This window comes from Hemicordylus capensis, chromosome 4 (genome assembly GCF_027244095.1).
Source record: "Hemicordylus capensis ecotype Gifberg chromosome 4, rHemCap1.1.pri, whole genome shotgun sequence".
NCBI lineage: Eukaryota > Metazoa > Chordata > Lepidosauria > Squamata > Cordylidae > Hemicordylus > Hemicordylus capensis.
Genome location: NC_069660.1, coordinates 41,262,433 through 41,284,833, shown reverse-complemented (window position 1 = coordinate 41,284,833; position 22,401 = coordinate 41,262,433). Strand labels below are relative to the sequence as shown.

Sequence of the window (22,401 nt, the reverse complement as noted above, 5' to 3'; positions counted from 1 at the left end):
CTGTGATTTGTGGATGAAAAGTAAACATGTACTTTCCCACCCATGAAATGTGCTTAGCTATTTGGTGAAAAGTTCTTCTTCATTGTACGGTGAAGGTATTGACGTGAAAATTTGATTCAGCTGTAATATTTAAGTCTAGTTAGCACATTAAAATCGGATGCAAACTTCAGAAATCAATAGCATGTGTGACAAGCATCCCAGTGCATTCTGCGAGAAAAAGTGATGGCTGGTAGGATCTACTCACCAGGAGCTGCAGCTGCACTTGAAGTGCCACTGCTGTGATGTCCTTTTCCAGTAACAAGAAAGAATGGTTAAATTAGCCACCGAACCCACCTTGAAATATCAGACATAATTTTGTGCCCCCCTCCACCACAAAACTTCAGTGATTTCTCCTGTTTCCAAATCCATTAAGTGGTCATCTAAAATAAGGCTAATGAATTGTTTCAGGTCACCCCTAGTTGATATCTGCTCTGGGAATTTTCTGCCAGTACAGAAAATGTGGATTTGTTTCATCTTTATTTCATGTTGTAAAAACTTTATTACTTTTACTTTATTTATTTATTTATTCCATAATAGAAAGTATGACCATTTTGTACAACACCCCATAGGAACAGGTGCTAATAAGGAGCACTGGGAGGGGCTAAATTAGCTGGAACAGACAGGAGACTGGTCTTGTGGATTTTATTAAGATCCCCCTACCTTTATGTCCACAACTCAAGAACAGATCAGGGCCCTCTGCAGCTGCTCTTTGCGAAACTGTAAATACAGCAGAGATGCATTCATCTCCATGACATATCAAGTTGGATCCTAAGGCCAAATGGTCATCTTGTTTGATTCAAAAATAAATAAATTTTAAAATGGCACCTGCATAGGGACACAATCTGGTTCAGGACCACAGTGCATAAGCAGAAGATAATTAACCTTTTAATTCCATGACATTTTATCACTACAAACTGCTCCCTCCAAAAGTGCATCAGGTTCCAAGAGATTCCTGCCTGCAATCTTGGAGAAACCGCTGCCAGTCTGTGTAGACAATACTGAGCTAGATGGACCAATGATCTGACTCGGTATATGGCAGCTTCCTATGTTCTTATGTTCCTATTATTTGCAATGGTTGGAGCACATGGTTCTGCTAACTGTCTGTCCCTCCAAAGTCCATTATACAGTTTATGCATTTTGTGTAAGAGTTTGCCTGCAACCCGATTATTTATATATTTATTTACATTTATATCCCGCTCTTCCTCTGAGAAGTACATGATTATTTTTATCCTCACAACAACCCTGTGAGTTAGGCTGGGCTGAGAGATATATGACTGGCCCAGAGTTAACCCAGTGAGTTTCACAGTTGAATGGGGATTTGAACTCTGGTCTTCCCGGTCCTGGTCCAATACTCTAACCATAGGGGTTGTGGCCCAGTACTGGGACAAATGGATGAGTTATGCTGCTACATGCAGGGGATCCAAACCTACCCCCTGTGCAGCAAATCATAGAAGCTATTCACACATACGTGCAAAACTGGGCCAAGGGTAGCCCAGTTTTGCATCCTGGATTGGGCTGATCCCAACAACACCACAGCGGCAAACCTGCCTAAGAAGCCTCCCTTTATTTTTATGATTGTCTGTCAGTCGCAGCTAGCAGACATGGGGAGGGGAGCGGGGGTCCCCATAATGCACTGCACACTTGTGCGGTGCTTTATTGTTGCTCCAGAGGGCAGAACGACAAGTCCCGGCACCCCGGCCCTTGGAGCAGAATGATCGTCTGTGGGGATGTATGCTCTTTAGTGCTTCCTCCATGCAAGCTCTGTAGCCCTTTCTCACTGCTTGTGAGAAAGGGCTCATAGGAGTAGACTCCTGCACTATGAGTTTCTTAAAATGTGATCTCCATTTCAAATAGTAATGAGAAAGTATTGCACAAAGATGAAGGGGAGCAGCAGCAATCTCTTTTAAAACCCTGTCATAAAAAAATATTCACGGATGCTTCTGAAACATTGTGCATTTTCAATCTTCTCATCAATTGTCATTTTTGAAAAAAATGGTCTGGATGAACAAAAACAAGACTTCTGCAATTTCTCACATATTTTCTATGACTCTGTATATGAGAATCCATCCTTAATCTCTCTGTCATGTCCAGTTCTTATTTTTAGGTAACTACTATGGAAAGAATAACTCAGCTTAAATACCATAATTGTTGCTTGGTTTCCTTTGTATCTTCACTGTGCATTTATGATAATCCCCTCATTCCATCTGCAGCCCACGCATTAATGCAGCAGCCCCCTTTTCTGGTTCCAAGAAATTATGCATTAATTATGGAGGAAAATTAACACCTCAAAGCAAACTATAATTGGGAATTCTTCAATTCAGTTTATGCTTTTTCAATTAGGCCCTCTATAATTTTAATCATGGGAGCATTAACATGTTTCCGTAATTTATATACCTGTAGTATAATTAAGTCCTGAAATGTCTCAGTCTACAGGAGCAAACCTGGAGTTTAGTCATCTTCCTTTTCATTTGTATTTAGGTGCAAATGCACACAGCACACTGTATAACAGGTGGCCTGGAAGTAAGGAATGAAAAGATGCACACAGCCAAATCTTTGTCTACTGACAGATCTAGCTGTCATTCTGATCCAAGTAATCTGCAGTAAGATCCCCCAAGGATCTTCATTGTGTTTTATCCATAAATGTTCTGGAATCAGGGATGAGTGGTGAGGTAGACATCACATTATTTAGGATGTGAAGATGCAAGCAAAAAACAAAATGCAAATGAGGCTCAAGAAATAAAACAAGCTGGGCCTGGCACAGAGTATCTGCGCCTCTAGTTCTGCCTGCCTGCCATCCACCGCTGCTTTCTTTCCCAGCCTGCCCACTGCCACCATTTTCTTGCCCTGCCTGCTGCCGTCCTTGCCATTTTCTCCCCTCTTCTGCTGCCATTTTGTTTCTCTCTCATCTGGCTGTCTGGTGGCTACTCGGGGACTGGCCTTCTCCGTTGCTGCCCTGAAGCTTCAGAATGCGCTCCCTGCTGAAATAAGAGCCTCCTCATCTCTGCCAACTTTTAAAAAGTCTTTAAAGATGCATCTGTTCACCCAGGCTTTTAATTAAATATTGTCTGAATAGTTTTAATATTTTTTTAAAATATGGTTTTAAAATTTTTGTTGTAATGTTTTAACGTTTTCTGTTGTCATTTATTTTGCTTTGTTGTAAACCGCGCAGATATAGAAGTTTTGGGCAGTATAAAAAATGTTAGATAAATAAATAAATAAATAAATAATGTGATGTGTATTTCATAACATGCCACCAAATACCAATTATAGAAAGTGGGGTGATCAGGCAGTGCTCTTGCTTTCATGTCATGATTGTGGGCTTCCTGGAAACAGGATGCTGGATTTTTTTAAAAACACTATTTATTGTTAAATTTATACCCCGCCTTTCATTAAGAAAATCCGAAGGCGCCTCACAAGAAAACTTAAAAACAAGATTATAAAAAAGACACATTATAATATTGAGCTAAAAATATAAAAACTTGAAAAAAACTTTAAAATTTTAATTAAAACACTAGCATAAAAACAGTACAAAATACAAGAAGCAGCAGTGGAGACAATCATATAAAAGCCTGGGTAAAAAGCCAAGATTTAACATGCTTTCTAAAAGCTGTGATGGAGACTGAGGAGCAGATACACACTAGGAGAGCATTCCAGAGTCTGGGGGCAGCAACAGAGAAGGCCCTGTCCCGAGTGCACGGCAACTGAGCCTCCCTCATTGTCGGCACCCAGAGCAGAGCCCCCTCAGATGACCTCGTCAAGTGGGCAGCAACCCTTGGGAGCAGTCAGTCCCTCAAGGATCCCAGGCCCAAACCATTAAGGGCTTTAAAGGTCAAAACCAGCACCTTGAATTGGACCCGGAAACAAACTGGCATCCAGTGCAACTCTTTCAGAATGGGTGTGATGTGCTCCCACCGGGCAGCTCCAGATAAAACCCTAGCTGCCGCATTTTGTACTAGCTGCAGTTTCTGGATATTCTTCAAGGGCAGCCCCACGTGGAGCGCGTTACAGTAATCCAGCTGTGACGTGACTAAGGCATGGGTAACTGTGGCCAGATCTACCTTCTCAAGAAAGGTAGCACTAGCCAAAGCCATGCAAAGGCACCCCTGGCCACTGCCTCCACCTGAGCTTCCAAAAGCAGAGCCGGGTACGGTAGTATCCCCAAGCTGCGTATGTAGATTAGATGGATGCTTGGTTTGAACCAGCTGAATCCCTCTCATGTTGTTACCATCTTCTCTGCACTAAGAGAAAAAAATACAAGGAAGCCCCTAGAGGATACAGTTTTGAAATTCCTGCCCCTGATCGTGTGGAAGCTCAGTATTACTTGCAAAATGCCCTGCTTATAATGGGCAGTGGGGAGAGAGAAGACCATACATTACAAGTTCCCTGAAACATTCTGTGCCCTAATGAAAGGTCTCTCTTGTTGGTAACCAATGTCAAAGGTGGGCACACATTTTACCTACACCACTGTGGTATCTCCAAGTGCAGTTCTTCACATTTCCCATGACAGCAATTCAATTACGCAAGAAGAAAGAATATATTCCAATGCTTTGGTGGGGGATAGGGGGCTATGTTTAACCCACTCCCAGTCCTCATGACTCTATTTTCTTGCTATTCTCCCTAAGCTTTGCTAGTGGCAGCCTATTGACCATAGGCCCCATGGAACTTAACTAAGATAAAGCCCTGTTTTCTATCTCCATTTCTGCAACCACTGTTTTGTTATGTTAAAGTGCAACAAAAATAAGAAAAAATGATTCCTATGTACAGCTGATGTAGGCAAGAAGAAGAGAGAGAAGACATTCTCTTTGTTCTTATTTGCCTGCTCAGTTATATTTCTACCTGTTCTCTGTAAATGTTTTTTACCTGCCCTTCTACAGAGCAAATATACTTTTTTCCTAAAGACATAGTGTAAAGCAGCTATTCAATATTAATGGAGAACTGTACAGTGAACTTGCTCTGTCACTCAGCTTTTTCCTACATGCTTCATCAGAACTATCAATTTCATTTTGCACAGAAAACTCAACACATTCTTAGTTTTCTTCTTGAGCTGATCCACAAGTGTAGCTACAAAACCAACATCTAATATTAAAATTACCATTTAGATCATGGACTTGACTCTAAAATATTACTTACCAATAGTTATCACCTTCTTGATTTGTTATTATGAATTCAGAGCATGTAGGCAAAAGCTATATCAGGAAGCAGCGATATAGGAAAGATGCTGAAAGGCATCATCTCATACTGCATGGGAGATGGCAAAGTAAAGTGTGCCATTGAGTCGGTTTTTACTCCTGGCAACCACAGAGCCCTGTGGTTGTCTTTGGTAGAATGCAGGAGGAGTTTAGGCAATGATAAACCCCTCCTGTACTCTATTTATTATTTAGCGCATGTTTATACCGCCCTAACCCAAGGTCTCAGGGTGGTTCACAACAAATAAAAACAAAACATTAAAATCAATTAAATATTAAAAGCAGTTTAAAACAAACAAATAAATAATCCAAAATTTAAAAAGTTACAAAGTCAAAAAGCTAAAAGGCCTGGGTAAAAAGATAAGTCTTCAGACACTTTTTAAAAGCCACTAGAGATGGGGAGACTCTTATACCCACAGGAAGCGCGTTCCAAAGTCTTTGGGTGACAACAGAAATGGTCCGTCCCTGGGTGGCCACCAGACGACATGAAGGTAGCCACAGATGAGCCTCCCCTGATGTATGCAGTGGACGATGGGGATCATGCAGAAGAAGATGCTCTCTTAAGTACCATGGACCTAAGCTGTTTAGGGCTTTATAGGTTATAACCAGCACTTTATATTTTCCCAAGAAACTTATTGGCAGCCAGTGCAACTCCTGTAATATAGGAGTAATATGGTCTCTTCAAGATGGCCCGGAGACCAACCTGGTTGCTGCATTTTGTACTAATTGCAGTTTCCGGACTATGTACAAAGGCAGCCCCACATAGAGCACACTGCAATAATCAAGTCTGGAGGTTACCAACAAATGTACTACTGTTTTGAGATCATGATCATTCTACCAAAGACAATCACAGGGCGCTCACCATGCTGGGGGGCACCTGCCATGTGCTCACCCCTGGTGGCAAGGCAAGAGCTGCAGGGGGCCTCCAAGGCCTATGCGGGGGGCGGCTCCAAGTGTCCCCTGTTCTACCCAGCTGCCTGCCTCCTTCATGGTTACAAGAAGGGCCTAGTTTGATCTCCATCAAATCAGGCTTCAAATTTAACCCCATAATGTCGCTGTCTGGGTCTGGTACCAAATAAATATGAAACAGGGCCTTTGATATCTTTAAGCCCTGCTGTGCAGCAACATCACCACATGCAAAAATACGGCAGCCTTAGATTCTGCTGTATACTTTCCATACTGCTATGTTCCCTCCTGGTGGTGTGTGTGGCGGGTGGGGTAAGGAAGGCTCAGTTCCTGGCCCAAAAAAAAAAAAAAAAAAGACACAGAGCAGAAACTCTGCAAGTGCTCTGGAACCTACACACACTACACATGCGTGGTGTGTATAGTGGCCCTGTGGGCCACAAGGAAGTTACCATTGTTCCCAGCAACTATAGATACATCATATACATAGTGTAAGGGATAGAGGCCTTGGTGCATGATGCCATGGCAATGACATCATCAGCTCATACTGCACTGGGTTCTAGGCCCACAGTCTGGATACATTTTCCAACTCTGGATTAGTTTTGGAGAAAACTTGGGTAGGCCTGCCCATCACTATTCTAAACTGGTCTGGATAACTGCTTTTAAGTTCAAGGGGTGGGGGTGGGGGAATCTTCATGTCACAGAGATGTGTTGTAAATGTGTTCAATGGGGTTTGAGCCCCCACCTTACTTTATTATCAGGAGTGGATTAAGCTCTTTGCCACCTATAGGCAAAAAAGCTTTTGCCACCCCTTTACCTTAAAGAACAAAACAAAACTGCTGTGTAGCAGTGGCCGCAGGGAGGAGAGGTGAAGGGAAATTCCCCCCTTTTGCTCTTGCTGCTTCCAGCGGTGGGATGGGGCATGGCAATGGTCGCTGCAGGAGAGGTGAGGAGAACGTCTTTCCTTTTACCTTTCTTTTTAAAAAATCTGCTGCGTGGCAGCAGCCACAATGACTGTGGGTAGGGGGGCAAGGGGAAAGTTCTGCCTTTTGCTACCAGTGGGGGGGGGGTGAAGTGCATGGGGGGGAGGGGAGAGTCCCCTCTTTTAACTTTGAAAATGCTGCTACACAGTGGGATGTGGGGTGGCGAGCTCCTTCCAGCTCCCCTGCTCCTCCCAAGTGACAGCACTCTGCTCTCTGCCGTGCAGCCCATTTCTGGCCTTCCTCCACAGAGGGAGGAGCTGGAAGGAGTTTGCTGCCCCCATCCCAACATGCAGCAGCATTTTCAAAGGTAAGAGAGGGGGATCTTCCCTCCTTGCCCCTCCCCCATCAACACGCCCCATTCCCCCCACTGGTTGCAGCGAGGGCAAAAGGGGAGACTTTCCTCTCCCCCCACCCTCAATCACTGTGGCTACCACCACACAGTGGCATTTTCTTTATCAAGAAAGGGAAAGGTGGGGAGCTCTCTCTTCGCTTCCACCCACCTTTGCTGCAGCCGCCGCCACACACAGAGAGGGGCAGCAAAATTTGAGTGGCAAAATTTGCTGCTCCTCAAATTTTGCCTCCATAGGAAAATGCCTATTCTGCCTCTCTATTAATCCTCCACTGTTAATAATAATAATAACAGTTTGGGCCTGGGATACCCGAGGGACTGCCTGCTCCCAAGGGTTGCTGCCCGCTTGACGAGGTCATCTGAGGGGGCTCTGCTCCAGGTGCCAACAATGAGCAAGGCTCAGTTGTCAGGCACGTGGGACAGGGCCTTCTCTGTTGCTGCCCCCAGACTCTGGAATGCTCTCCCAGTGGCTATTCGCTCCTCGGTTTCCATCACAGCTTTTAGAAACAGTGTAAAATCTTTGCTTTTTGCCTAGGCTTTTATTTGTGTGACTCTGCTGCTGCTCTTTGTACTCTGTGTTGCTTTTATGCTTTTGTTTTAAATTTTTAATCAGATTTGTTTTATATTTTTTAGCTTAATATTTTAATTGCGTCTTTTTTACAATCTTGTTTTTGAATTTTCCCTTTAAACCGCCCTGGGATTGTTTTAATGAAAGGCGGTATACAAATTGAACAATAAATAAATAAATAAATATTTTTCTTGCTCAAGTTATTTCACATTTAACCTGGGGCATCTGTGCAACAGATTTTCCTACACAATCAGCCCATGTAGTATTACGGACAGATGCTGCAGATTAAATGGGCAATAACTAGACTTCAGCTCGAAAATGGGCAATAACTAGACTTCAGCTAGAAAATGGGCAATAACTAGACTTCAGCTAGAGGAGAGACAACATATGCTCCTAGGTAGATCTGAGGGTGTGAAACTGGGTGCCTGCCTGTGTGCTTCTCCTGCTGCCCCTCTGTCTGTTATCTGCCCCCCAGGACTGGCTGCTGTGCTGAGGTGAGGCCTTGCAGGATTGGGGCCAGGGAGGAGGGTGACTTGGCAGTTTCCTGCATTCCATCTGCCTAGAGCTGCCTGCTCAGGGCTATATAGGCTTCTGCCAGTGGCGGCGGGGTCGCCACCAAAGGGGGTCACCCCTTTGGGGGAGCCACTTCGGGGGATGGCGAGGGCCAGGTCTCTTGGCCTAGGTATTTGTATATGGGGGGAGCATTTAATAGTGGAGCTTCTATTTTAATTTGTCCTGGGTGAGACAATCTTAGAATGTTTCTAGGCTTAACTGGAGATGGGGAGACAGAGGGCGTGTCCACTGACTGTGGGGCGGCCATTCCGGTCGTGGTGGGGAACAGAAGAAGTAACATTGGCAGGTCAGTGGGCTGTTACAGGGGAAGGTGACTTGGAAATTGAATAGCTGTTTCCCCTTCCGGCTGTCCTGCCAGCTCTTTGACCTTGGGGAGCAGTGCTGATCATCCTTGGAACCTCACCTTGCTCCTCTGCAAGGCCAGGTCGGTCCAGAACAAATCAAAAACCACCCATGATTTGATTCTGGATGAAGGTGCCTACCTGGTATGTATTACAGAGACCTGGCTGGGGGAGGCTGGGGGCCCAGTGTGGTCCCAGCTTCTTCCTCCAGGCTACTCTGTTGAGGAGCGGGTGAGGGACCATGAGCGAGGAGGTGGAGAGGTGGCGTGGCTGTGGTCTACAAGAATAACCTTTCCCTTACCAGGATCCCTGTTAGAGTGTTGGACCATATCGAATGTGTGTACTTAAGTCTGGGGACCAGGGATAGACTGGGACTTCTGTTGGTCTACCGATCGCCCCGCTGCTCAACAGAGTCCCTAACCAAGCTAACGGACTTGGTCTCGGACTTGGTGTTGGAGTACCCCAGGCTTGTGGTGCTGGGGGACTTCAATGTTCACTTTGGGACCAATTTGTCCGGGGCAGCTCAGGAGTTCATAGTGGCCATGACGACTATGGGCCTATCCCAAGTGGTCTTGGGGCCGACGCAAATTGCTGGTCACACGTTTGGTTTGGTCTTTCACTCTGATCAGGGTGTTGTTCCGTGGGTGGGGAATCCTGTGATCTCCCCATTGTCATGGACGGACCACCATCTGGTTAAGGTTGGACTCACAATCACTTCCCACCTTCACAGGGGTGAGAGACCTATTAGGATGATCCGCCTGAGAAGGTTACTGGATCCAATAGGATTTCAAGAAGCCTTGGAGGGATTTAGTGTTGGCTCTGCTGGTGATCCTGTTGATGCCCTGGTGGAGAATTGGAACAGCAAACTCACTGGGGCAGTAGACATGATTGCTCCTAAGTGTCCTCTCTGACCTGCTTCAAAATTGGCCCCTTAGTATACGGAAGAACTACAGGGGCTGAAGTGGCAAGGTAGTTGACTGGAGCACAAGTGGAGAAAGACTAGGCTTGAATCCGACAGACTGCAACATAGAGCTCATTTGAAGACCTATGCTCAGGCCATACAAAGAAGCAATTCTTTTCTGCCTGTATTGCATCCACAAGTTCACATCCGGCTGAGTTGTTCAGGGTTGTGAGAGGGCTAGTGAGTGCCCCTCCTCCCTTGAATCAGAATCTGGAACCATCGATTACCCGCTGTGATGTGTTTAATGAATTCTTTGTAGAAAAAATATCTTGTATTCAGGCCGACTTAGACTCCCCTCCACAATTATCTCAGTGTCTGATGTGGAGGTGTCCAGCGACTCCTCTGTGTGATTAGGTTGGATCGGTTCCAGTTTGTGACTCCTGAGGATATGGACAAGCTGATTGGAATGGTGTGGCCTACCACCTGTTCTCTTGACCCTTGTCCGACATGGCTTATATTATCTGGCAGGGGAGTTGTTGTAGAAGGCCTGGTAGAAATTATAAATGCATCTCTGAGGAAAGGTAGGATGCCTCCTTGTCTTAAGGAGGCAATTATTAGACCGCTTCTGAAAAAGCCTACCCTGGATCCCTCAGACGTGAACAACTACAGGCCTGTCTCCAACCTTCCGTGGCTGGGCAAGGTAATTGAGAGGGTGGTGGCCTCCCAGCTCCAGACATTCTTGGATGAAACTGATTATCTTGACCCATTTCAAACTGGCTTTTGGGCTGGCTATGGGGTGGAGACTGCCTTGGTCGGCCTGATGGATGATCTCCAATTGGCAATTGACAGAGGAAGTGTGACTCTGTTTGTCCTTTTTGACCTCTTGGCGGCTTTCGATACTATTGACCATAGTATCCTTCTGGAGCATCTGAGGGAATTGGTAGTTGGAGGCACTGCTTTGCGGTGGTTCTACTCCTACCTCTTGGGCAGGTTCCAGATGATGTCCATTGGAGACGGTTGTTTTTCAAAATCTGAACTTTTTTACGGTGTCCCTCAGGGCTCAGTACTGTCTCCAATGTTGTTTAACATCTACATGAAACCGCTGGGAGAGATCATCAGGAGATTTGGTGCAGGGTGTTATCAGTATGCTGATGACACCCAAATCTACTTCTCCATGTTAACATCATCGGGAAGGAGCATAACCTCCCTAAATGCCTGTCTGGAGGACGTAACGGGCTGGATGAGGGATAACGAACTGAGACTGAATCCAGCTAAGACGGAGGTACTCATTGTGCGGAGTCGGAACTCGAGAGATGATTTTGATCTGCCTGTTCTGGATGGGAAAAGTATACAGTGTACTGTGCTTGATTGGCCAGCAAACTCGCCTGACCTGACCCCATAGAGAATCTATGGGGCATTGCCAAGGGAAGGATGAGAGACATGAGACCAAACAATGCAGAAGAGCTGAAGGCCGCTAATGAAGCATCCTGGTCTTCCATAATACCTCATCAGTGCCACAGGCTGATAGCATCCATGCCACGCCGCATTGAGGCAGTAATTGCTGCAAAAGGGGCCCAAACCAAGTACTGAATGCATGTTTATACTTTTCAGAGGTCCGATATTGTTCTATTCTTCAATCCTTGTCTTCTTGGTTCCATGTAATATTCTAATTTTCTGAGATTGTGGATTTGGGGTTTTCATGAGCTGTACGCCATGATCATCACAATTATAACAAATTAAGGCTTGACTTATCTCGCTTTGCATGTAATGCGTCTGTCTCATATATCAGTTTCACCTTTTAATTTGCATTACTGAAATTAATGGACTTTTGCACGATATTCTAATTTTCCGAGTTTCACCTGTATAAAGCCCTAAACAGTTTGGGCCCTGGGTTTTTAAGGGAATGCTTTCTTCAGTATGAACCCCACCACCCACTGAGATCTGCTGGAGAGGTCCGTGTGCAGCTGCCATTGACTCCTCTGGTGGGCACTCAGGGATGGGCCTTCTCTGATGCTGCCCCGAGGCTTTGGAATGTGCTCCCTAGTGAAATAAGAGCCTCTCCATCTCTGACAGCTTTTAAAAAGTCTTTAAAAACACATCTCTTCACCCAGGCTTTTAATTAATGTTGTCTTAATGATTTTAATGCTGTTTTAAAATATTATTTTAAAAATTTTAAATTGTAATGTGTGTGTTTCCCCCCTCCCCATTTTTGTCTTAACGAATGTTTTACTTTGTTTTTATTCTGTTGTAAACCACCCAGAGACTAAGTTTTGGGTGGTATAAAAATGTTTAAATAAATAAATAAATAAATGCCTTTAAAAGGCCTTTGTTTGGTCCCCCACCAAACCCTAGTGAACACCTGTGCAACCCATTGAATCTTATGCAGAGCTGCGTGAGCAAGTTAGCAAACTGCCAACCCATTTCCACTCCTTTTGTATGTACTTTCAGCCCTGCACAGATATTTGTGAGGGCCAGGGAAAAGCAAGATTTCCATGACCCTTGTTAACTTTGCAAATAACCTCAGTCTTATCTGAGAATAAAATGCGATTATCATAATTAGCCTATCATACATTGGAAACAAAGTACATATACCTGTGACTTCAATTATCTCAGTAGAAGGCACTATAGTGGAATAAGAATTTTCTACAGTGAGGTTTATTGAATATAGGAAAAGTATGGCAAATTGAGTTTTAAAAAATAAAGGAAGACTGTTCAATCAAAAGAAAGAAAATAGCAACACTTATGACAGTGGGTGGTAAAATGAAATATGAAAAAAACCAAACCCTAAATAATTTTTTAAGCATTGTCTGCTCTTAACTGCCCACTACCATCCTTCTATATATCTGCTAAAATAATTTTTATCTTTACTTTGGTATCTCTGGAGTACTAAGAAAATCTAACATGTAATATAGCTAATGCAAGCCATTGAAAAAAATGGATTTTCCCTTATGTACCTAAACAAAACAAGTGAACATCTTTCTATATTCCAACATTTTGATGTATATCAATGTTTGATGTTTTTTTAATTCTGTAAGCCAAAGTTATCAAAAAGCCACCCTTTACTTCTGTAGATATAAGAGAGGAGGTAGATTTGTTGTTTATTACCACAAGAATATAGGGATGTGCATGGAACTGGCTATCCTGGTTTGGCTCAAATCAGGACTGGATTTGAGCTTCCCCAGGCGGCTCCTTCAACCCAACCCCCACCAGCAACCCAAATGACAGACCAGTCACGCTGAGGCCCATTTGGGGCCTCTGTGCAAGCACAGCCACCATTACAGTGACTTCTGTGCACACAACGGAATGGAATGCAAAACCCATTCTGTGCACACTTCCACAGATTAGCGATGCTGTTGGATGTTTTAACTATCTGGTTCAGGACAGAAATTTTACTACCTCAGATGGAATATAACTCAGAATTTCTTCTGAGGCTTGCAAAATGATTGTCTGCAAATGTGGAGACAATTTTCACCAATCTCCCTTTCCCTCTGAAGCTGAATATGGCTCCCAAAATGTGTCCCTAGGGGTTGTGCTCAGGGACATATGTTTGGAAGCAACAATTGGCTCTGGAGAGAAGGGGAGATAAATGAAAATTGCCCCTCCTCCACAGCACCAACACTTTTTTAGGAACATAGGAAGCTGCCTTATACTGAGTGAGACCATTTTTCCAGCTAGCTCAGTATTGTCTACACAGACTGACAACGGCTTCTCAAAGGTTACAGGCAGGAGTCTCTCTCAGCCCTATCTTGGAGATCCCAGGGAGGGAATTTGGGACCTTCTGCATGCAAGGATGCACATGTTCTTCCCAGAGCGGCCCCATCCCCTCGGGAATATCTTATAGTGCTCACATATAGTCTCCCATTCATATGCAAACCAGGATGGACCTTGCTTAGCAAAGTAGGGGTGTGCACAAAACCAATTTACTCGGTTCCATTTGAGTCTGAACCGAACATGTTTGGTTTTGTGCACCCGATTAAGTTTGGGGGTTCCTTTTAAAAACTGTTTTAAACTTTTAAAAATAAACTAATAAAAGTCACCGTCGCCACTCTGGGGGCTTGTCCGCAGCCGCAGGGTGTGTGTATGTCTCCGGAGGTTCCCCCTTCCCCCACCACCATCTACTTAATCAAAAATTGCCTGGTTCAGGCAGTTTTCATCCTGTTCCGGGCCTCCATGCATGCTCAATGGGTCTCTACGTGGCCGGGACCCACACCTTTCAGTAGTTTTGGCTGGTGTAGCCTTGTAGCTTTGCTACTATTATCCATGCCCCCCAAATATTCACACTTGCTTAGTTCAATTTATTACATGTACAACTGTCCTTGAAGGCTACTTGAGAACTTCAGAGGAATTAGTTGGTTGGAACACATCTTGCCAGCATTGATAAATATATTCACTGGCTTTCCAATTCATTTCTGGGCACAGTTGGTGCTGAATTTGACCTATGGAACTCTATGTCGCTTGGAAACCAGGTATCTGAAAGACTGAAAGATAAATATGTCTGCTGACAGATGAAGCTGGCCACTCTTCAATCCAGGTTTCCCTGCTTTAAGAGATTAGGTGGGCAGTGAAAGCTTTTTCAGTGGGGACATCCTGGCATTGGAATCTTTGACCAGGCTAGTTTAAGTGCCAGCTAAAGATTGCCTTATTCTCCCCAACCTTTAATTGATGATTAATTGTATAACTGTCTTTGCTGTTTTAGTGTTTTTAGTGTTTAGTGTTTTTTTAACCACTTTACTGATTTTATTATGCTTTAATTGTAGTTCTAATTATTTTATAGCTTTATTACACTTTCATAATTCTTTTTGTTAGCAACTTTGAAAGTATGTAACTGAGAGGTGGGACAGGAATATTATAAACAAACAAAAAACTCCCCTATAAATCTTACTTTATCACAGACTGTTTAAAGAAGTATCTTCAGCACCAATGAAAATTAATTACTATGTGACATTTTCAATTTGTGATTACTTTACCAACTGAGTAATCAAAGCCCTGACTTTTTAAAAACAAAACATATCTCTTAGGCACATTAGTAAACAAGGAAGTACAGAGACAAAAATGAGAAGAAGTTTTACCTGACAGGGGCTCCACGAGACTGTGCAGGCTTCAGTAGAACTGTGATGGTGGTCTCCGTTTCATTCAGAGGGGAGTCAGTATCATATTCAGGCATTGATGGTGCTGGAAAACAACAGAGAAATCTTTGCTAGATATTGTCTCTGGGACATCATGAGTTTGAAAGGAGACTTAATGCACATCAAGAACATTCATGATTCTTCTGTACAGCACTGTACAGATTTAGAATTCTTACAGATTTGGACTTTTGATTACTGGTTGACATACTGTGCAATGCTCTGTGTGCGTTTAGTGCAACACAAGTGCTGCTGTGTCTTCCTGATGCGTGAAAATGCAACTTGCGCAAATGCTGAATTTGTTCAAGGAGACTTGCTTGATTGTACAGCCACTGGAAATAGTGGCCATGCAATCAATCCCTTGTGCAATTTTGGCTTATCTGCAAATGTGTGCTTTTGCAACTTGTATTAGGAAGATGCAGCAGCACGCATGTTGTGATAAACATGCACAAAGTGTCACAGAGTATATTAATCACTATTGTTTAAAAATAATAAGAAGTGGTCACGCATGTCTTCCTAGCAGCTTTTACAGTCTCAACCTCATTATCTTTGGTTAGATTGCATCTTTGCACAGTTAAACATAGTTAATGATTCTGCATTCAAGAGGTATTTTATGAATGCTTGTATGAATGTTGGTCACTTTTTAATATTCAGTTTAAAGGGATATAAAAGAAAGTGTTTTTATTTTGCTCTGTTGGCAATTTCAGATCTTGACTTTGCAGCTAATCCTTTCCAAGAGTTTTTCCCCCAGCGGAAATGGCACCAATACAACTGGATTATCAATGGGATTATTACCCAGTTCTTACCATGAGATTACCATAAAACTATTACCAAGTCTTAAACCAAACTCCAAAACAGCATCATTTAAGATTATTTATTATTATTTATTTATTTACACAGTCAGGCAGGTGTTATTGACTGGTTTGTTTTATACAGACATCGAGTCCTTCCCAAGGACCTGGGATGGCTGAATTTTATTGTCAATGTTGTTGCTGTTGTTATAGATATCGTCGCAGAATATAGGCTGTTCCCAGTAAAGTTGCTTTTTGTAATTGGCTGATGGTGATTTCTGTGCCCCTATGGTGTTGAGGTGCTCTTCAAGGTCTTTTGGAACTGCACCCAGGGCACCAATTACTACTGGGATTATTTTGGTCTTTTTCTGCCACAGCCTTTCAATTTCAATTTGTAGATCTTTGTATTTTGTGATTTTTTTTCCATTTCCCCCCCTTCTATTCTGCTATCCCCTGGTATTGCTATGTCGATTATTTTAACTTGTTTTTCTTTCTTCTCGACTACAGTTATATCTGGTGTATTGTGTGGCAGATGTTTGTCTGTTTGTAGTCGGAAGTCCCATAATATTTTTACAACTTCATTTTCTTCAACTCTTTCAATTGCATGGTCCCACAAATTTTTGGCTACAGGTAGCTTGTATTTTTTGCAGATGTTCCAGTGTATCATCCCTGCTACCTTGTCATGCCTTTGTTTGTAGTCAGTCTTTGCGATCTTTTTACAACTGCTGATTAGGTGGTCCACGGTTTCATCTGCTTCTTTACAAAGGCGGCACTTACTGTTTGTTGTTGACTTTTCAACTTTTGCTCTTATTGCATTTGTTCTTAGTGCCTGTTCTTGTGCAGCCAGTATTAAACCCTCTGTTTCTTTCTTCAAGTTGCCTTTCTTAAGCCATTGCCAGGTCTTGGTGATGTCTTATTTTCCACTTACATTGTGCAAATATTGACCATGCATGGGGCTTATTTTTTCATTTTTCTGCTTGGTTCTTAACTTGTTCTTTCTTGTAGGCCTGTTTTGTTTCATTGGTGTTGAATAGTTTCTCGTTATTGACCATTTGAAGTGCATCTTCTTCACTGTCCTTGATATATTCTTCAAGGCCTCTTTTCTCCTCCTCTACTGTTTGATGGACTTGCAGCATTCCTCTTCCACCTGAGCTGCGAGGGAGGTAGAGCCTATCTACATCACTGCAGGGGTGCAGAGCATGATTGATGGTCATGATTTTCCTGGTCTTACGATCTAGCGTCTCTAGCTCTGCCTGGGTCCAGTCTATTATTCCTGCAGTGTATCTGATAACAGGTATAGCCCAGGTGTTGATGGCTTGTATGGTGTTCCCGCCATTGAGTTTGGACTTGAGGATTTTTCTAACTCTCCTGATGTATTCACTTCCTATTTTTCTTTTAACTTCAGTGTGTGTGATGTTATCAGCCTGGAGAATGCCCAAGTATTTGTAATGTTCTTTCTCTTCCAGGTTCTTCATGCTGTTTCCATTGGGCAGTTCTATTCCTTCTGGTTTTCTTATTTTTCCTCTGTTCATTATTAATGCAGCACACTTGTCTAGTCCAAACTCCATTGCTATATGGCTACTGAATATACGGACAGTGTTTAGCAGTGATTTGATTTCTGACTGGGACTTTCCATACAACTTCAGATCGTCCATGTACAGCAGATGGTTGATTTTACTTGATGTTTTAGATGTTTGGTATCCGAGGCCTGTTTTGTTTAGTATTTGTGAAAGTGAGGTCATGGTGATTACAAACAACAGAGGGGATAGTGAGTCCCCTTGGAAAATGCCTCTTCTAATTCTAACCTGTCCAAGTGTCTCGCCATTGATTGTTAACTGTGTACTCCACATGCTCATTGCTTTTTAAAATAAATATCTGGATGTTTTTGCTGACACCAGTTGTTTCTAAACATTTTAGTATCCATGTGTCAGGCCATGAATCGAAGGCTTTCTTGTAGTCAATCCATGCAACACTTAGATTGGTTTTTCTTCTCTTGCAATTTTCTAAAATCATTTTGTCAATCAGCAGCTGGTCTTTTGTGCCTCTGGTCTTCGGGCAATTTCCTTTCTGTTCAACTGGAAGCTGTTTGTTAGTTAATAAGTGTTGCATTACTTCATCTGCTATTATTCCAGTTAATAATTTGAACATGGTTGGCAGGCAGGATATCAGTCTATAATTACTTGGAACTGCACCTTTTGCTGGGTCTTTCATTATGAGATGAGTTTTCCCAGTTGTTAGCCTTCGTTCAATATCACTTCAGTACAAAACGTGATTGGACTGTTTTGATAGTTGTTTATGAAGGCTTGTTAGGTGTTTAAGCCAAAAGCCATGCAGTTCATTGTCTCATCATCATTATCATCATCATCATCATCATCATCATCATTTCTTGTTTACACAGTCATACAGGTGTTATTGACTGGTTTGTTTTATCCAGACTTCAAATCCTCCCCAAGGACCTGGGATGGCTGAATTTTATTATCAATATTGTTGCTATTATTATAAATGGGTGGGGGATTTAGCCATCCCAGGTCCTTGGGAAGGATTTGCTGTCCGGATAAAACAAACCAGTCAATAACACCTGCCTTTAAAAAAAATAAATATTATTATTATTATTATTATTATTATTATTATTATACCATCGATGTATGTGGTGCTGCACAAAGAATGAGAAGACACATCCCTGCCCCAAGGTACTTACAATCCAGTTATTGACACATCAGCGGGCAGAAGAGGAAGGGGAGTGAAACGGATACAAGAGGAAACAGGGAAAGAGCATGTAAATGTTCCATAGGAACATAGGAAGCTGCCTTATAAAGAGTCAGGCCATTGGTCCACCTACCTCAGCATAGTCTACACAGACTGGCAGCGGCTTCTCCAAGGTTGCAGGCAGGAATCTCTCTTAGCCCTATCTTCAAAATGCCAGAGAGGGAACTTGTAACTTTCTTCATGCAAGCATGCAGATGCTCTTCCCAGAGTGGCCCCATCCTCTAAGGGGAACATCTTACAGTGCTCACACATGTATTCTCCCATTCAAACCAGGGTGGACCCTGATTAGCAAAGAGGACCATTCATGCTTGCTACCATACACATGCTTAGTTACAATATATAATGGGAACGTTTTGAACTTGGGAGAGTTGAAAGAGCATGGTATGCTTCAATTAAGGGAAACTGCTAGATGTTTAAAAGCACTTCCAAATCTGGACTCAAATGAACATTACCTGTAACCTAATAGTTACATACAGGCTTCTGCCCACAGAGCTCCTCATATAGAGTGCTTAGTGTATCAGTCAAGCTATGCCCAGACACTTGGGAGGTGAATTTTTTGCATATATGCTAAGCATACTATTAAAGAAACCTGTTATCAAAAACCTCTACACAGATCCTGATCAGATACAACTATGGAAGCAGAAACAACTACACTGGCCAAGGTACACATAAAAGAGCAGCAGCAATTATTATCCACTGCACAAACTGCATTTTGTAATGTGCCTGCAAAGTGTGTCACATTCCCAAATAGTGTACATTCCAAATGGAGAAATAATACAATTTCTAGCTAATGTTACAGCTGATTCTGAAGCCTAGCCTATACTTCTGTGCTGAACATCAATGTTAGTTATATCTTAGAAACAAGTGTTCCACAGCCCCATTCACAAAATATATTAAGCAGAAAATAGTGGAGCAAGCAGATGAGGTCATCTTTCAGAAACAATCTCTGGCTAATGGTAAATGGTTCTGGTTCTCATCAAGCATCTCTTGACCAGAAAAAAAGCACCATGATTCACAAATCCTGAAGAGTTAAACTTGAGACCTGTTACTTGCTCAGTTAACAATGTCAGTTGATTGGGGGGTACTATTGTTTTTTTCAGAGTTCTTTTTTCCCCCCAATCCATTTTTTCTATAGCAAATTTCATTTAAAAAACTAGACCAGCATACTCATTATTTCACTCGATCTCCACAGATCAATGTGAGAACTAAGTTATCACTAACTCCTCTTCACTGTAGTACCTGAAATTTTAGTAGCAATCCGTGTGGTGATAGGAGGTCCGAAGCCCTTCACTGTGCTGGCTTTGATGGTGAATGAGTAGGTAGTCCCTGGATATAACCCTACAAAGAGGTGATGAGTTTCATTCCTTAACTTGAAGACCTTTCCTCTTTGGTTGGAGAGGTCAGCAGTGGGATCTAGGGATCCAACAGCCTTGTATGTAATCTGAAATGAATGAAAGAGAAAATCAGGGTGCTTGTGTGATTTGCCAAATGTTATAAATGCACTTTTCTCTGCATACAGATACACCTTGCAAGTTATAATGGCTAGAGAAACATGTATAGCAGCAGGGATTTGAATTGGCTTGTATTTGAATGTTACCACCTGGTCTAAGGTTGATAATCCAACAATTGTCTTTTTTAAAACATAGGGCAGAGTTATATATTTTGTATATGTTATTGGATATTTGCTGGTAATTCAAGTCAGTAGAAAATGTCAGGAACTTTTGACATTTAATCTCAAGATTCACCAAAAGGTTTTGACTAATTTTCATCTCCATGATCAATATTTACTGGTTAAATTATGACATTTACCAGGCTAGATTGATAGATATCAAGGACAAGCCTGATCTGGTGAGTAGTGATGTTGCCAGTAATTAGCTGGTTCAGAATACAAATTTGTCATAATGCTTGAACGAATTCAAAAAACACACACACTACTTCCCAGGCCCCATTGTTGAAACTGGGTTATCTCAAGAAAATGGGAAGTGAACTCTCATGCATACCACAAGGTTTGTATGTTTGAATAACACTTTTTCTACACTCAAAACAGTTTAAGCAAAAAGCAAAATAAATCAATATTTAAAATCAAACAACATATAGATGTATTTATGAATCATGGCCTTTCCACTAAATAGTACCTGAGGTGATGCACAGTATAAAACACAAGATTCTGAAAGTACATATACTAGTGGGGTTCCAAACTTCAGCTGCAATAGTTGCCTTTCATTCCTGTCACAAGCTAATTGACAGTTCAAATATATTTATTTACTACATTTATATTTATGTCAATGCTCAAAGGTTATATATATGCTCAACAGACACAATACAATCGGCACAAAAAAAAGGAAAATCTGATAGAAAGGGAAGAAGAAAATAAACAAATTTAGGTTCCATGGCCATTGCTTGAGACAGTTCTAGGAAGGGAAAAACCAAATGGCAGTTGTTTCCAGCTTGTGGTGACCCTAAGTCATTCATCAACATTACTGTAAATATTTTTCAGAGCATCACTGGCCACGTTCAGGGTGGGAGAGGTCGCTGAAGGTTTGTGAGAACCCCACAAAACTACAGCATATACTGTACCTTGCAGAGGTGATGAGAAAAGTGGCTTACCTTATATATATTTTTTTTCTTTTTTTATCTGGAAAAATATGACAGCAGCAGTTGTGTTTCAAGTGTCACATAATTCCTCTGGTGCATTCTGGGATTTAAAATATGGTCCAGCAGGAACAGGTGACTGGGAAGAGCACTGGTGTTTGAAGTGATGGCACTGCTGCTTTTTCCAGTTAATAGAAATAAATAAAGATAAGCCACCCTCCTCATAAGCCACCACCCTGAAATATTTGCTGTAGTTTTGTGGAGCTTCCAGTGGAGAGAATTAATACTCCCCTTTTGCTGCCTGCAGAAGAGTTGGGGAAATAGCAGAGAGATAATTCAGCCCAGGACTAGTTTCAGCCAGGCTGATGTAGGGGGCCTTACTGTCCACCTTCTATACTAATGCAGTCAGGAGAAATGGTCACAAATGTAGATGGAGGAGCCAAATGGCAGCTGGCCCCAGTCAGGCTGATGGAAAGATAATTGAAGTCTGACCTCTCCTACTGATAAGGTAGGTGGAATGACATGATCTGGTATATGACCTTGTTGGAGCCTTTCCTATGCTTTCCTCTATCAGACGATTTGATGGCAGGCAGTAGTGTCTTCACTGCCCTCTCCTCAGGGAAAACATGATTCTTAAGTTGCTGTGTACTGCACTCCACTTGGGAATGGAAGCCGGCACTTCAGGTGCAACACCTGAGAGCTGGAGAGAGGCTGCTTTCTTCAGAAAACTGAATCTAATGAGAACACACGATATATGCTATATAAGCAGGGCATCTATGGACATTTCACCAGTGTTAAGTCTCCCAACAACACTGGTGATAGTGAAAGAAGGCTGTCTCTATACTGCCAAAAGGGCAGTTGAAGTTTTGGGGAAATTGAACTCTAAGAATGTGGTATACATGCCCCTGGGAGCCAGATGTCCTTTGAGCCCAGTTCCTCAGCACTCACAGTCACAGCAGTAGTGAAGAGGAAGCATTCTTTCACAGCTCGAAGCTTCATGAAGGAAGATTCCCTTATCAAGTTTACTTGTTTATTATATCCATATTTTTTACTTGTTTAATATTTCCATATTTCTCCAGCATGTACATGTGCCTTTGGGGTTCTGCTTGTGCCGTGTCTAGATGTCAGCCTCTAGATGGAAAGAATGACTGGCCAGAGTTTTCAAATAAAAGACATCTCAGACCAGTTAGAAAGCCTGCCATAACCTACTATTTGGACAAGATTGTGGTTGCTAAGGGCACCATTCTAGAGAACTGGCAAAGTAAAATTAACAAAATTAACAAAGC

The 22,401-nt window shown here is 42.4% G+C and overlaps 1 protein-coding gene across 19 annotated transcripts in view; it reads right to left on the bottom strand.

Moving 5' to 3' along the window:
* The window catches only part of PTPRT (protein tyrosine phosphatase receptor type T), a 938,880-nt gene that overhangs the window by 215,889 nt on the left and 700,590 nt on the right, over positions 1-22,401 (bottom strand). For all 19 annotated transcript variants that reach the window (XM_053243888.1, XM_053243897.1, XM_053243900.1 and 16 more), the window contains 2 exons: positions 19,763-19,964; positions 14,913-15,015 (listed from right to left, as the gene is read on the bottom strand). In XM_053243888.1, the coding sequence (XP_053099863.1) occupies positions 14,913-15,015; positions 19,763-19,964 (305 nt within the window). The remainder of the gene's footprint in view (positions 1-14,912; positions 15,016-19,762; positions 19,965-22,401) is intronic.